This window comes from Mus caroli, chromosome 9 (assembly GCF_900094665.2).
Source record: "Mus caroli chromosome 9, CAROLI_EIJ_v1.1, whole genome shotgun sequence".
NCBI classification, from domain to species: domain Eukaryota; kingdom Metazoa; phylum Chordata; class Mammalia; order Rodentia; family Muridae; genus Mus; species Mus caroli.
Window position 1 is genome coordinate 19,248,762 of NC_034578.1, and position 17,258 is coordinate 19,266,019.

The 17,258-nt window shown below is 43.9% G+C and overlaps 1 protein-coding gene across 3 annotated transcripts in view; it reads left to right on the plus strand.

Annotated features, from left to right (window-relative positions):
- Positions 1–17,258, plus strand: part of Bmper (BMP binding endothelial regulator) — a 254,962-nt gene that overhangs the window by 17,564 nt on the left and 220,140 nt on the right. For all 3 annotated transcript variants that reach the window (XM_021172558.1, XM_029481078.1, XM_029481077.1), the window contains exon 3: positions 13,756–13,855. In XM_021172558.1, the coding sequence (XP_021028217.1) occupies positions 13,756–13,855 (100 nt within the window). The remainder of the gene's footprint in view (positions 1–13,755; positions 13,856–17,258) is intronic.

Consider the following 17,258-nt stretch of genomic DNA (forward strand, 5'->3'; position numbering starts at 1 on the left):
AGGGCGTCAGATCTCCTTATGGATGGTTGTGAGCCATCATGTGGTTGCTGGGATTTGAACTCAGGACCTTCAGAAGAGCAGTCAGTGCTCTTAACCGCTGAGCCATCTCTCCAGCCCCGATCTTTGTCTTCTTAAAACTAACATATTTAATGGCTGCAAGAGTCAACCAAGATGTTTTCTCCATTCCCTATGCTACTTCATACCAACCCATGATGGAAAACGCTGGTAGTCCACACATTTATGTTCTCAGTCCCCTCCCTCCCCAAATTGTCAATTGTGTACTCAGATATCCACTTAGCATCTCCATATGCAGGGTTAGAAACATCTCACGTAAAATGATGGATCTGCAGGTCATGTTTCCACCCCTCCCAGCAGCTTAGGTCACGCAGGCATTAATGTCCATTGCTGTGTTTGCTTATTCAGCCCAATAGCCACTTGGTCCTTATTCCTTTATTCCTTTCTATTGTATCCTGTGGCCAAAATCAAGTCTGAAAAATATAATTGGGGTCTGGCAAGATGCCTCAGCGAGTAAAGGGACTGCTGTCAAAATTGACAACCTGAGTCTGATCCCTGGAAACCATGTGGTGGGAAGAGAGAACTGACTCTAAAATGTTGTCCTCTGACCTCTACGTGTCTTTAGAAAACAGCTGTATTCCTGCATGTGTGTGCAGGCACATGTACAAATAGATATGTAACTTCAGCAAAATGTGGCCTGAGAGATGGCTCAGTAGTGAAAAGCATTCGTTGTTTTTGCAGAGGATTTGCCTTGGCTCCCAGCACCTACATGATGGCTTAGAACCATCTGTAACTCTAGTCCCAGGGCATCTGACACCATCTTATGACCTCAACAGGTATCAGGCATGCATGTGGCACATACAGGCAAATTACTCACACACATTTAAAAAAATTAAAAAATTTAGAAACATATATATTTATGAGCAATATCATGCACACACACATATGTAATGTGTATGTATATGTATATATAAGCAAAATCCATCGGTGGCATCTTGTATATTAGTCTATAGTCTTATGCAATCTGGCTGAGGATGCCACCTTTTAGTTCACTCCCCCTGCCCCTGCTCCCATCCAATAATCCTTCCTTACTAGTCCAGCCGCTTTCCTTTCTTGGCTCCCCTTGAGGTCTGCATGATACCCTCTCCAGGGCATGTTTGCATCTGTATTCTTTTGTGTCTGGAACACGTGTGTTATGAATATTTATCCAATCTAATTTTTTGCTGTTTTCTTAACAAATATTCCTATATTAGAGGGTCATTTTAAAATCAATTTTACACATAATGACACCCAGTATCATTCTTTCTTTGTGTCCTGATTTTTTTTTTCATAGCCCTCTGCACTACCTGCTATATCATGCAAATACTTGCTCCCTTGAGCCTTCCCCACTAGTATATCAGCCCTATGAGAACACATCGTCTCTCCTGTTTGTGACATTCCCCCAGTGCCTAGGACTGTGATAAGCTCAGTTTGTCCATATCTATTTGATGAATAGGTTTGTGCCATTTATATTTAATGTTTATGATTCAATAATTTAATCTAATTAATTCTCTTTCCTAAATAGACTAGAAGTTTGCCTGTTTACTGTAAACACAGATTACATAATCTGTGATCATGCATGATGCTGGCGAGTGGTAGAAATGCACTGAAAGGTGAGATGTTATTTCTAACAAATGATCCTGTAGTCACAATACGTTATATTACAACATCAACAACAACAACAACATTATTCCAGATGATTCCAGCTTAAGATGGTTCACTTAAAAGTTTTTCATTTATAATTTTTGGCTTTATAAAAGCAGTATATATTCAGTAGAAATCATAATGCATATCTTGAATTTGGATGTTTTCCTGTGCTAATGACATATGATAGATTGTTCTTCAGGACAATGGCAACAATCTACAGCTTCCAGTCAGCTTCAAGATAACAGAGCAGAAACAGCTAACACTCTCCATTGTACTATATGTAAAAATATCATTGATGTAGTAAATGCATTTTCCATTTAGAGTATTTATCAAGGCAAAATTCCATTATAAACAAAGGAACATCCTATGCAAACCTATTTCAATAGTCCATGCTCATATCAGACTTGATAGCCTGATAATTATTGATTTTGAAACGTTAATTAAAACCTACTTTGTTTTTATTTTCTATTTTACTTAAAACATGTTATAGATGAACTATTAAATTATGTTAAGTGTGGGAATATCAACAAGAAAACAATGGCCTAGAGTGAGCTCTCCTTCCCTATGTATCTGTAAAGCAAATTATTATACCACAGGTAAATCTGAGCCACGTTGTATCTTTGTTCTGATGGGCTTTAGTACTGGCCTGGAGGAAGATTCTTTTGTGGGTTGTGAAGTCCCAAAGGGCTGACATGTGTAGGTCACATCTACATCAGTGGGATAATTGTATAGCAGAGCATTTTCAAAGCTCACTCAATGACTCCCCAAGTGGTTAAAGAGCCAGGATGCCTGGGGTGACTTGAGAGGCTTGTGATAGACTCAGGTTGCCGGTCGGGTCCCTCCATGATGTGTGAGCAGAGCTGCTGACCACATTTGTGCGACACGGGAGATAGGTTTGCAGTGTTCATGTTCCACCCCTGTCTCTCTAGGACTGTAAGCTCTTCTAGGGCAGAAGATGGATCTGATTCATATTTTCTGTTCCCAGCCAAACCTGGCAAAATGCCTGGCTCACAGCAGGGCCTCAAAAATATTTGTTAAACAGATTCATGTTTTTTTTTTCTTTAGTCAGATAGACTGAATTATGAAGTAGGAGTGTTTACTCCACAGGAAAATATGCTTATAGCCCAAACATCATATTTTAAAAGCCTGTTTGTTTTTCTGTTGACACTTTGTCTTTAGATATGTCAGCGCTGAGACACTGCTTTAACAGGAATGGTTGGAAATAGTAACCAGGGTCGATTTTTTTTTTTAAATAAGGTACATAAGAATCCCCTTAGTCATAAAATCACATTAAAGAGTGCTTTACAGCCATTTTCATTTCTTCATAACACCTTTAATCTCCGAAATAGATTATGTGTTAATTTGGCTCTCATTGATGGTTAAAGGGTTTGGAGATGGAAACTAGTAGATTAAAGTTACATTGTAAGCCCATGAAGTATGTCTGTGGTTTATCCAGTTCTTCCTGACATCTGCACGTGCCCTTGGGAAAACTTTAGAGAAGAGAACACTCGGGTAATGGCCCCAGTAGATGAGTCCAAGCAGGTCCAGCTAAGAATGGCCAGCATATGGGGAGGCTGTCTGAGGCAGGGGTTTCCTGGACTCTTAGCCACCCAAGCCCCTTGCTTTTCTGCCTAGTGTTATTCAGGTGACCATGTACTGTCTGAGCTAGTGCCAACCTGGGCAGCATGGGGCCAGGGATCTTTTTAGCATCTGAAACACCACAATGCCCTAAGCATGACATAGAGGCAGGCCTTGAGAGTCCAGGCCACGGCCAACTGAGGCTTCTGTCCCGCAGGGACCTTTGAAAGGCTCAGTGATTGCTGGTGGTCGGGGTCAATTGTGCAGATGTCTTTAAAAGGGTCTCACTGGTGACCAGAAAGTTACTTTGTCAAAATGACAGATGGGCTGCAGCAGCTCCTCCGCCCTGCCACTTCCCCTGGATGTCAGCGCTGTTTGCTTGTCAAGATCAGGTATTTTTGTAACTCCTACAACACCCAGGCTTCCCTGGGCAATCCTCAGAAGGATTTGTTTTCCTTTTGCTCTACTGCTGGTTACTGACCCACAGGGATGGGAGGGCTTGAGGACTGAGTTTCACTATGAACTGTAGATCTGGGAAGCAAATGGGTGCGCCAGGGATGGCTTTGCTAATAGTATCTGAGAAATTTGGTTTTCATGTTTTTAACACATATTTTCCTCTTTAAGAGCAACTTTTATTGTTCAATTGAATTCATTGTCTTTTTACACCAGAGAACCTAGCTTCTTATATTTTATAAGTCAATAAAGGGACCCTTACAATGCAGGAGCCACTGTCTTCCTCACTGTCACACTGTCAGCTTTCCTATGGAATTGATTTTTTTATTACTTAATTATTTTGAAGTTATACTATAATTATGTTCTTCCTTCCTCCCTCCCTCCTTCCCTCCCTCCCTTCCTTCCTTCCTTTCCTTCCTTTCTTTTCCTCCCTCCCTCCCTCCTTCCCCCCCCCCCTCTCTCTTTCTCTCTCTCTCTCTTTCTTTCTTTCTTTCTTTCTTTCTTTCTTTCTTTCTTTCTTTCTTTCTTTCTTTCTTTCTTTCAATTTTTTCCATATACCCTCTCAGCCTCTTCTAAGTTCATGGCCTCCTTTTTCACTAAATGTACATATATTACATATGTTATGTATATTACATAAGTACAACCTGCCCAGTGTGTACCCTGTTACTTGTCTGTATGCTTCCAGGGCTGATCCTTTGGTGTTGTATAACCTCCTCCCTGGGGAAGACTATTTCTTCTGCTCTCAACATTCTTCAGTTGCTTATAGTTCTTTGCATCAGGTAGAGGCTTCATGGGCTCTCCTCTATCCACTTTAGCATGTTTATTGTTATTCTCCTTGTTCAACTCATGATTAAGCAGCCATCTTGGTGAGTCGTTATGAATGTAGCTTCCGACATTGCTAGGAGATACACTCTCACAGCAAACTCCCTGATCCTCTGGCTCTTGCAATCTTTCTGTCCCCCCCAAATCCTTACCCTCATTCCACACTCACTCCATATCCCCTCCCCCCCTTACAGCAGAGTGCTCATTTCTCCCAAAGTTTAGGAAGGCAAGCCAATGCACTGAATTCTAGATCTCACTGATAGCTGGAGTCGAATCACCCAACACAGTGAGAGATTCTGAGGAAGGCATAGGGCTATGCCTAGGATTTCATAGCCCATTTCTCTCCTGTTTTCTTTTGGGGTAGAGGAAGAAGCCAATTCATTATTCGCCATGTGCTGAAGGGTGCCCAGCAGTGTAAAATAATCAAAGGTGTTAGTAGTGGCTCTAGGGCCACTTGTGCGTGAAGCCACTTTCCTTTGCAGGGCCCACTCCTCTCACCCCTAGTTTGCAATTCTTCTCATGTTAGGAATCTTTTGGAAGTTTTCTGTGCATTGCAAACTTTCTTCTATAACTCAATTGCCAGAGTCCCTCTGGGATGGGGAGATTTGAACATTTGGCCAAAATAAATGAAGGATGCCAGTGTTTTCCTTTCTTCACATGCCTGGTTCCACTGGTAGAAGAGGGCACGGTGAACCTTTCGGTTTTACTGTCTGCTTTGAGTGTGGTGGCAGAACAGTTTCTGTGACAAGGCCCATGGTCACAGTCTCTGGCTGTTCTCTAGCCAGTCTGTTTCGGTTCCGTGAATGTGGGGCTGCCGGGAGACCTTTGCTTATACGATGTACGGTATAATAAAAAACAGGCTGTTACTTTCTTTGGGCTACTATTTTTATTTGGTGGTTATTTCTTTTGTGTTCTGCCATCTCTAATGTTTTGGTTCTATTTCAAAATATGATTAAACAGAATGAGGAGCTGTTTGACACTGCCCTGTTTTAAATCACAGCTGTACTCGAGCAGCCGGGACATTGTAACAGCCCAGGTTCCTTTGTTCTCAGAGTCCCTTGAATAGGGAAAACTAAGTGCCAGACCTGAACCCTTAAACCAGACTAGGACCTCCAATAACTCCTCCAACAAACTAAAGCCTGTTAAAAAAATTGAAATGTTAGGGAACTCGAATGTAAAAGGAGCCTCCATATTAATCCCCTGTTGCTTCTGCTGGCACGTGTCATATTTTCAAGGTACAGTATTGGGAGAACACTGTCACTCCATGATGTATGAGGGCCATATATCATCAGCACACCGTCTTTGTAAAGGATGCGGGTAGTAAAAGACATGATTCTGGCCAGACAGAACAGCAGGGTCCTTACTCCTTTCTTTAACCCCCCTGCCTTTTTCTTTAATCTCCTTCTGTTTTGTGTTGCAGAGAAGTGAATTTCTTCATGGGATATGACTTGTTGCAAAATAATCGTTGGCCCCAGTGGGCTTCATAAAGTCTTTTAAATGGTCGGGTTTCAAGGGCAGCTTTGTCTCGAGTTTGTACTGCGAGCTGGGCCGGAGGAGGCCGTGTTTGCCAGGGCCCAGGTCTCTGGGGTAAACTCACTGAGCCTAGACAGGGAAGAAAGAACAACACTCCCAGATGTAGTACAATGGACTGCACGATGTTCTTACAAGACATTTTAACACAAAGTCTCCAGAATTATGGCTCTGGGATGCTGCAAGGTTCATGGGAAGATACGCCCGTACATACACACTGAGGAAGAAATGGAAGGACTTGAGAGAGTTGAGTCCGGCTTCTGATCCATCTTGCAAATGATCTCGCCTGGTTACTTAGAAGCTGGGGCTCGTTTTTAAGTCAGAGATATAATCTGTCTTTCCTAAAATGCAGTATTTTTTTTTATAACTTGTGTGTTCAAAATGAAACCATAAAACACCAAGGTTTATAATGGTCTGAAAGTTGGGAATGCTAGATGAAGGCAAATATTTAAATTCTTAGCTGCTGAGAAAGATGGCTCCTTTGAGCCTTTAGACAAAGCTATGAACTGTAGTGGTTAAGTCACAGTTCCCTAGCAGAGAGCCCGGTGTGAGTCTCTGCCCTGATTATCTGGGGACGAGAGTCCCGAGTGTGTCGGTTCTGCCCAGATTAGCTGTGCAAACTTGGTGGAATTCTCTGTTCCTGAGTTTTCTTCCTCAAAAAGCAGAGGGAGCACCAACGCCTTCCCAGGGCTCATTGTGTGAGTGAAGGTCCAAACAGCACTACAGGTGTTCAGTCCAGGCTTTTAGAAATGTGCGTTCCTGTGATGAGGTCAGCATCTTCTGGACACCCCATGCCGCTCACTATTTGACTAGAGACAGGCCGGGACACTTGGAGACCTTGACCACTGAAGGAATTTGCAAAAGTGGTGAAGGTTAAGGGTGGAGAAAAACTTGGAAATGCTACTTCCTGAAACAAGCTGGAGGCTCAAACTGCAGGAGCCACAACCCTTCCCCTCCCTATTTTCTGACTGAGGTCAGCTCAGCTCAGGAACAGGGAACTTTTGGGAACCACATCGCTCTCCTGAGGACCTTTCACTCCTACCTTTCTCACACTAGGAATGGTTTTGCTAGTCTCTTTTCCTGTCAACAAATTCCATTGAACTGCCGCATGACCCAATGTCCTGTATTTGTGTGCCCTTAGGCTTTGTGGCAGGTAGACTACCTTTTACTTTTTTCATCTGGCTCTTTCTTTATAAGAATTATGGAGAAGTCAGTTGTGTTATTAAGAATGAAGAACAAGCGGGGGGGGGGGATGTAATTAAAAAAATAAACTATGAAACAAATTTAGTATTGCCATTGACAACTAGTGGGCTATCTCAGCACACCCTTGGAAATTATTATGATTTTCTCATTTCAAAAGATCTCCTGATCACAGAGTAATCATTACTTCCGATAGTTCAAACTGCCAACTTCCTTTGTGTCTTTAGGCCCCACATAAACCTTTCTTTCTTCAACATTTGCTTATATCTCTGCATTCAAGAACGTCTAAGACCTGACATGTACTGTGAGGTCTCCTCTCTTTCCAAGTCCTGGGCAAGCCCTTCCATGGTTGTCTTACACTAGCACAGGCTAAAGATATTACTCCTATGGCCCAGGTAGTTAGTTTTCCTGGAAAATTCCCAGAGTAGCTCAACTACACGTTAATCTATTTCTAAAATCTCAAGGTTGTGTTGGAGCTAACCTAATTCTAATACGACATACTTATAAATTTTAATGCTGTGTCTTAGCAACTAACCTTCATGCCTGGACCATAATCCAGGTCTGGGAATCACACTGAGTTCCCAGCTAAACTGCTTGCCAGTTCTTTGAGGGGCCTGAGACACTTTAGTTCACTATGGACTGTTTCTTCCTCTGAAAAACTTAAGGAACCTATGAGGATTAATGAAATAATGTCTGCAGAGTTCTTCAGGAGAAATGTGCTATGTAAACACCAAGTATTATTCTTCTGTTTATGAGAAGTAGTATAATATCGCCTCTGAGAAACTGGGACTTATGTTTAAAAGTACCATAACATCCCCTTTGGCTCTTTGGGGGCTTGAGTTGGGTTAGAATGGGGTACTTCAAGGAGAAGTTGAGCCATTTAACTTCATGCATGGGGAGACTAGAAATTCTAATGAGAATATACTCGTTGATGTTGGATCGGTTTTTCGTGGTCTCCCTTCCTCAGAAAACCTGGCAAAAACCATCCATATTCCTAAGAATGAATTCCTGTCTGAGCAGTTTTGAGACTGCATATGTGAAACACCACCACGTGTGCTTTAGATAAGGCCTTTAGGAATCAGCTGCAGGGTCAGAGTGTCCTATGATCCTCACCCATTTCCACGGCTTCTAATCTGCAGGGAATTCTTTCCAATATCCTTTTTGCAGATAAGATGCTTGAAGCTCGAATTTATCCCTGTTCCCCAGAATGGAGTGGAGTGAGCCATGAGAGAACGGCTTCATCTCTCACAGTTGCCAGGATTCTGGACAAGTGCTTTTCTCTAACAGCTGAAAATAGAGGGTCTGGGGGCACTGGGGATGGATGCATGTCTTCCCCCTGGATGTTTGCATCTGGATGGGGGTGGCATTGGGGATGGATGTGTGTCTTCCCCCTGGATGTTTGCATCTGGATGGGGGTGGCATTGGGGATGGATGTGTGTCTTACCCCTGGATGTTTGCATCTGGATGGGGGGTGGCATTGGGGATGGATACATGTCTGCTCCCTGGATGTTTGCATCTGGATGGGGATATTTGAAGGCTTTTCTATAGGTCCCTTCCCCAAGTTAGATTATTATGATGAAATGGCAGAGGGACATGAGCATACGTGTAGGAGGGAGTCCTAACTTAGGATAGAGCCACTCTGGCCTGTTTATCCTCCCCAACTGTACTCCTTGACCCATGTGCTCTATTGACATCATTTGGTGGTAGTGGCGGGTCGGGGACCACAACTCCACAGTCTTCCTAGTCTTCTGAAAAAGGATCTGGCTGTTTGAATTAGCATCTTTGTGCAGGGCCAGTGGTATGTCTTTGGGGAAGATCTTGCTTTCACAGGGACCAGAACAGAAGGAAACTGAGGGTTCTTCTAGGAGAGACTTGCGCAGTGTGGTATCTCTGGCATGGCATATCAGCCATATTGTAGGACATTTGTGATGCTGTTTTGTTGTTTAATCATACTGTCTGCCAGCAGTAGTCTTGCCTCCACCTCTGTCACTATATTGTCTGCTGAGTTCCTATCTTCAGTTTATTGTTATTATTTTTTAACATAGATAAAACATGGCATAATAGTTTCTACAGTATAATAGGATTGGTTCTTGAAAAGTGTTTTGGAAAAAAATATCTTCAGGACACTTGTGGAAATATTCAAGAGCATCTCCACGGAATTTCTCCTTTCCACGTGTGGAAGCAACTAGAATCATTTCACGTTGCTGCTTAGCTGTCTTCAGTACTCATGATCCCACTCTCTCCAGACAGGAGACAGTTCTCTAGGCAGGAGGCAGGATCAAGGCTGCAACTCCTAAGGCCGGGGAGCTCTGTGCTGCCATCTGGCGGCAAGTGTCAGACTCAGCAAGCTGGCTGCTGTCATCCTGTCTGTACTTGGCTTCTGCTGGAGTTGTGGTTTGGCTGGCGTCCTTATGGAGTTTTCTTGCCAGACATGTAATTTTTTTAAAAAAAAAAACTCTCTATACCACCCCCTTTACTTTTTGCATGTTAACAAGTTGTTGAGGGTGCATTTCAAGGCTATGATTTTTTCTTGGGGGGGGGAGCATTTGTTGATATTAAGGTGTCTGTGGTCCATCTTTCTGGAAGGAGACACTGGTTCAGACTTACCTCCCCAGCTGGCTGATCCTAGAGATGGTAAGCACAGAGACATGGTGGCTGAGAAAGCAGAGAACCATGAAGTGATCTCAAACACGTTGACTAGGTTATTATGTTTTCTCCTTCTCCTTGTGTGAAGATGGCCTTTTGGCCATTGTTTCTGTTCGCTTAGAATGCATGATTCTGCAAACCCGCCTAGAATTTGTAGAAAACTAAGGGTATCAGTCTGCCTTTCAGAGGTGTGATAGGCCGGGCCCTGTTGATATCTGATCATAGTCATATTTCTTGTCTCCTCAAAGCAGACGGTGTCTGTAACAGTCCCATGACTCTGAGGCTGGTCCTTGGCGTGATTCTGCTGGAAACGGGGCTCATCTCACATGTGGGAATATACTAGGAGGACCCAATCGGGGTATTGTTTTCTCTCACTCTGTATCCTGAATGCCCACAATGTACCCAAGAACTGAAGTGTAGCATTTGCATGGCAGAGATCAATTAGTGTTCCAGACCTCTCTCATTTGTGTTTGTTGATCCTTGGGGATCAACATGTCCCAGCCTTTCTTCTTTATCTGTAGAATCAGGCTGAGATGAAGTTCTGTGTGATCTTCCTTAGCTCAGAGTCTAAATATCATCAGAGGAAGTGAGCACTATGTGTGAATCACGATCAGAAAGTGTTTGCTGAGTTAAAACCCGAACCGAATGAGTCGCACACTTAGCCTCAGCTGTGATCTGTGCTGTGAGGATGACAGACTCCTGAACACGGGGCTTTGTGTATAACATTCCTTGCCAGAGCCACTGTCTCCAGGATATGGGGTTTTGTGACTTGTCCAAGCCCAGGAAGCCAGGCAAGTGGTGTTAATTACCTGTGTCTGAATTTCCCATGTAGCTGTTAGGCTCAATTAAGGGGATGAGGAAGCAGGGTCCCCACGGTGATCTTGCAGCTCTATTATTTTTTTCCTCAAGGGCCTGGGATTCTAAGTCCATCCTCACATCCACACCAACCAGATTCCAAACAGACTCCAAAAATGATGGGATCTGGCAGCTCCAACATGACCCCAATAGGATATAAAGAATCCTAAGGGTAAACAGAAAGGAAATTGTATCCCCTAAAAATATACCTAAAGCTTAGGTATACATGCCTGTCTGTCTGTCTGTCTGTCCACACATATTTAAAACTTCAGACATGACTATACAAACCATTTGCCTGGAGTGCCATACATGGTGGACAACAGCTACAATGCTCTTTATTGTGAATCTTGGGATCCTGTTGTGGGTTTTGACTCTGTTCTGGCTTTCTAATTCAGCCAGCAGTTCTAAAGAACACGTGCACCTTCCCACTCACCAGCTCTCACATTGCTTCTCCCGACCACTCTGACTGTCCTGAAAGTTTGAACTCTGAGGACTCCTCCTTTTAGAGAGGACACTGTCTTAGGGGGACCCTTCTCTAAGTTTGCTGTACTTTTAAATGCACACGAGACTGAATCTCTGCTTGCGATGTTCCTATCAGTCCCAGTCTTCCCGGGGTGAGGGAGTCTATGCTAAAATAGGAGTTGTAGAATCCACACGTTGCAAGTGGAGTCACAGCTAGTAATTTTAAGCAGTGCACACGTACATACGCATACACGTGCACCCGTTAGGTGCTCTTGCTGCCTTCAGTGGGAATATGGCCAATAATACCTAAAATTTTAAAAATGTTATCACTGACCATCATCGTTGGGACGAGAAGACCTGGAGAATTGGAGGGCTTGGAGCCAGGTCACCTGGTCTGCTGTCTCCATAGGCCCTAGACAGCTCCGTCATCTGCCTCATCTTCACTGGGGACAAGGACACTCTTACAGCTGTGCTTTGCTGACTTAGCCTTTTTACATCATTCAGATCAGCGCTGCAGCGGGTGGGAGGCACAGGCAGCTTTCCTTAAGAACTCCTCAGCAGTGGTAGGGTTGCTCTAATGAGCAGATAAGAAAGAAGACTTCTGTACCACAGGATCTGAATGAATGAGTGAGGTTAGCTCTGTGGGTATAACAACCCAGGGCAGACAATGGGAAAATCGGGAGGGGGGGGGAGAAATGAGGGAGGGAAAGAGAAAGGGAGAGAGGGATGGAAACAGGGAGGGAGGGAGAGAATGGACAATTCATTGCCCATGTCAACCACACCCTCTTATCCCTCGCTGTCAACCGATAAATGCAAATAAGACAAAACAACGACAAAGCAGAACAACAGCAACAGCGGCCCTGCAGGATGAGGTCCAGGTGTCTGTGGCGATTGTTCTTTCTCCGTACATCCATCAGACTTGAGACGATCTCGGGGATATTAACTCAGGCCATGGCAGGCCTCAGGTGACCTAGCAAAGCAACAACAGGGCAGGGAAGTAGCAAGGCTTCTGTAGAGGAGAACTGTTGAAAGGCAGACCCTGCCCTCTCTGCCCTCTCTCACCCACCATAGGACTGCCATGGTGATTGGCACGGGGTAGGGTTCTGTGACTCCTTGGAAGGCCCAGTCACCTGAAAGAAGATGATAATCCAGGCTGATTTCAGAATTAGATGCTGTGAGTGTCTTGTAAACTGTAGAGCATAAAAGAAATTTGGGGGCAGCACAAAAGGGGTGCATTTTCTCTTACAACTGCCCAGGGTAGGTGAGCATAGGTTGGGCACTCATACTCTAATGTGCACACGTGTGCACCCTCCCACCCCTCCTTCATTCCTCATACACCCATAGCCTCATCTCCGAGGTCCTAGACCAGGGGTGATGAGACCTTCCTTCCACCCTTAAGCTGTACTCTTCAAGGACACTGAGAACACTAGACTCTTCTTAAGGTCACTTCTGTGCATTGTCCTATTCTCTTCTGAGGAGAGCTTTAGGCTTGTCCCAAGCTGAGCAGAGCTGGTGTTATGGATACCTAACTTGCCACTTGCCGGGAAGTGAAGGCCATAAGTAGCCACAGCCTTAGCTCAGACCTAGGCCATGGCTGGTGCACATTTGGGACTTGTAAAAGATTCTCCCTGGGGCCACGGGAGCCATTTCAGACCAAAAGGAAGGCCAGCTACCCTCTCTGAGTTGTGGTTTGTTTTCCTCATCTCTAAAATTGATCTCATGGGATTTAAATCTCGCTGGAAGCCACCTCACAGGGCCTATCGTGAGCTGTTGTTACTTTGGTCAGGTTATGTGATCAGGAGAACACCTCCCTGCTCTCTGTAGAGCTAGGCATGCCATCATGTTCAGATCTCATCTAAGACATTTTAACAGCTAACCTTTCGGGATAAACCAAAGATGCAAATGCTTAGCACACTTTCATTAGCATAAGTGCTAATGTAATGCAGCTGTCCTACAGCTATAAAACACTGAAGGCTGTGTCTGTGCTTGGCATATGGAATATTATTTTTTCTCTTACTGAACTGATTCAATGCTCAACTTTGTCGTTATTTGAGTTGGAACTTTAGATCGGTGCATTTTAATGCACTCCTCTATTAAGGCTTGCTGGACAGCCGTGAGAAAATATTTTTGTTCTCACGATGCAATCTTGGCCCAGGTAGCCAATGGGCAAAATATGATTTACACAAATATTATCATTTCTGGAGTGTGTACTGAAAGGAGACCTTAGGATGGAACTGGAGCAAGTCCCTTCCTCAGCATGGGGTTATCTGGGCAAGGCTGGCATCTGAAGACAGAGCGTACCCACTCCCCTCATCTCTGAAAGTCCGATACTTTCCTAAAGTCCCATATTCCTGGGGGATGGTTCTACTCCAGGGAAAGAAAAATTCCATCAGCTATCTCAGAGTTTTCTTGCCAAGTTGAAGGCAAGATAGGAAGAGGAAACTGCAGCTGCTGCTTTGGATTCCGAGTGAAGTTGATCCCGAATGTCCCTTGTCTCTTTTTGTCTAGAACAAAGAGGTGACTTGTAAGAGGGAGAAGTGCCCTGTGCTGTCACGGGACTGTGCGCTGGCCATCAAGCAGAGAGGTGCCTGCTGTGAACGATGCAAAGGTGAGTTGATCCGGGCTACCTTCTCCGGTGGCTGCTGCTTCCCGCACCTTCATTTCTTTTTTGCCTTTCCTTCTGGCCCAGCTCTTGGCTGGCACGCAGGTGGGTGTCAGGAGGAAAACGAACGTGCGTGCACAGAGGACTGGCGCGGGAGCTGCCAGGAAGGGGGGCGCGGCGGGCTGAAGAGACGGGCAGATCCTCACGACTGGTATATTTTCTGAGGCGAGCTGTTAAAGCGCTGTGACAGAGAAGATGCAAGCATGACGCCTGTGCACATCTGTACACATGCACATGGGCGTATTTTGTCAAGACGTTTCAACACTTGGTTTTTCCAGGCTCCACACTCGTCTAGCCCTCCTCTGCCAGAGTAGTCTTTAAACCCAAATTTTTATCATTTGGGTTCCTATTAAATTTTTTTTCTTCCTAAATTAAATCTCCGTTCCCCCACACATCTTTGAAGCAGCCCGAAGTCTCCTGCCCCGCAGCCTTGGTGCCCTCACGCTTGTCTGGAATGCTGTCTGGTGGCGCCTGCTGTTGGCTCTAGCCCAGGTCTTTCCTACCACCCTGGTCAGGGGCTGCAGCACCCGATGTCCCTGGCTCTCACTTGACACTTGCCCCAGGGAGCGACTTTCTGTGACACCAAGTTGTAGTTCCTGCGGATCACTCAGTGTTGTGTGTTCCAGTTTTTGTTATTTAAATGAAGGGGACTTCCCCCTAGAAGGTAGAAGTGAAGTCCCAAGTTGTACAGTGGGCAAATATACAGGGCAGTGTGCTGGGAAGTCACCTGAACTTTAAGCCAGGGCATTAGGATTCGCGCTTCAGAATTATGCTGTTAAGTCAGAACACAGCAGTACATGTGGGACTGAAGGCTCCCCAAAAGTTCATATATATTTGGAACCTCAGAAAGTGTTCCTATTTGGAAATAGTCTTGACAGACATACTTCCAGCAACTCCAATGTGACCAGTATCTTTATGAAAAGAAGAGACAGACACAGAGAATAGGGTCACGACCCAATGAAGCAGAGGCTGGCTGGAGTAATGAATGATGTTTTTGGAAACATCTGGGGTAGTTGGAGCTGGAAGAGTTAAGGGTGTACTCTCTCTCTCCCTGGAGGTTTCAGATGCAGAGATGCAGACCAGCACCTTAATTTTTGACTCCTGGTCCTTCACACAAGAGACAAAATTTCTCTTATTGTTTTTAAACCATTAATTTTAGTTGATACATAATATAATTGTATAGTACAAGATACAGTATGATGGGTATAGGGTATATAATAAGCAGATTAGAGCAATTAGGACATTAACATATCTGATACCTTGAACATTCAGTTACATTTAATATTTTTCCCTTTTAAAACTGCTTTTTTTTTTTGCTTGTTTGAGGATTTCATACATATAGTGTGTTTTGATCAAATTTGGTCCCACATTCCTTTCTCTCCAACTTCTCCCATATCCCTAACATCACGGTTTTTCCTCTCCAACTTCATGTATTCTTCTATTTATTTTTTTTAAAAACACACCAAGTTCACTTAGTGTTGCCAGTAAGTGTAGTGCCAGCCACTGGGTAAAGGGCAAGCTGCCAAAGGCTGTGACACTCCCCGCTGGCCACTCTATGCATCAATTGCCAATAGTTCCCTTGCTATGAGTAGAACTTTGTGGGTTCCTCCCTCATCCATGGTGGGATTTTGACCAGCTTGATCTTGGGCAGGTGAGCTTGTGTGTGCACCAGCTCTGCCATGATCATAAAACTTGGCAGTGGCTCTCTATAACCTTTGGCTCTTAAACTCTTTCTAGTCCCTTGTCTGTGGTGATTCTCGAGTCTCAGCAGGATGTGGTGTGATGCGGGCATCTCATTTATGGTTGAACACACCACCATCTCTAATTCTCTGCACTTTGACCAGTTGTGAATCTGTATTAATCACCACTGGGGAAGAGATGCCGCTTCAATGAAAGTAGAAGCCTATACTAAAGTTAGGGTAAATAAAGATAAATATTTGTAGATTGACATGTCCATTTTGTAGGAAATTAGTAGTTGTCCTGCCCCAGAGCCTATAACTTAGTCAGTCTTGGGCTCTTGGCTCAGTTAATGCTGTCATGCATGGGTTCAGTGGTGTGGAGCAGATCTTAAATCTAATCATAAAGTGGTCAGTTATTTTACAGCATTTATGCCACGATTGCACCAAAGGGTATACATCTTGCCAGGCTGATCATTACCGTAGCTTTGGGGACTTAGAGTTGAGTAAGATCGTTGACTACTTTTCTGCTTTTCCTCAGTGGAGTGCACTGCTCCTTCCAACACTATGAGAGCGAGCCAATGGTGATGACATTTTCAGATCAGTGTCAGCATCATTCTTCCACGTCCTATGACTCATGTATGTGCTGTCTTCAGCAATACGTTCTTAGTACCAACTTGTAGTGAATAACTAGGAGCAATGATAATAGGCTGCATTGTTTTGGGGTCTCTAGGACCCCAACTGACCAACAATTTCAAGGAAAGTAGCCCATACAAGACTCTGGGGTTTTAATTGATAATCTATAATAATCTATTGTGCTTAGGTATTATACCCCCATAATGGGCAACTTTATTTAAACTCTCTCATGTGTGTGTGTGTGTGTTCTCCAGCTCTGTAATTTCTAGAGTAGTATGTATAATTCTTTGGGTATATACCCAGGAGTGGTATAGAGGTGGATCATATGATAGCTCTATTTCTACTTTTTGAGAAACTTTTACACTGATTTCCATAGCGACTAAACTACTATATATTCTAGCAACAGTGCTAAATTATTGTAATATTGAGCTACTCTCTAAATACACACACACACATTTCTAAAATAGGTTTTCCATATGATGTTTTAAAAGGTCTAGAGTGTTAACAACTATCCTTTCCAATATCTTCTGCTCTACTCTGGCCTCCCAGTCTCCATTCCACACATCCCCTCCCACCCCATCATTCCTCCCCCGCCTACGTATCCTCCTGTGTTCTACTATCTCTCTTATTTTAAAATCTCTCTCCACCCCTGTTCCTTTCTGGTTTCCTGACTTCTACAGGCACTCCAGTGAAAACACACATCTTTAAAGATCTGCCTGGGAGAGCTGGTGTTTGTCTGAGCCTGGGTTATCTTACTCATGATCACTCCCTGATCCATCCACTCACCTGGAAATTCTATTTCTCTTTACAGCTCCATAGCATTCTTACTGAACCAGTTTGCCTCCCACCAACAGTAAATAATTGTCCCTCTTAATCACATCATTTATTCCAACTTTGTCCTTTTTAAAATGAGGGTGATGATGAAATCTTCAAGTAGTTTTAACTTGCATTCCATGATGGAAATGGTTGTTGAATAGTCTTTAAATTTTTCTTAGCCATTTTTTTTCTCTCTCTCTCTCTCTCTCTCTCTCTCTCTT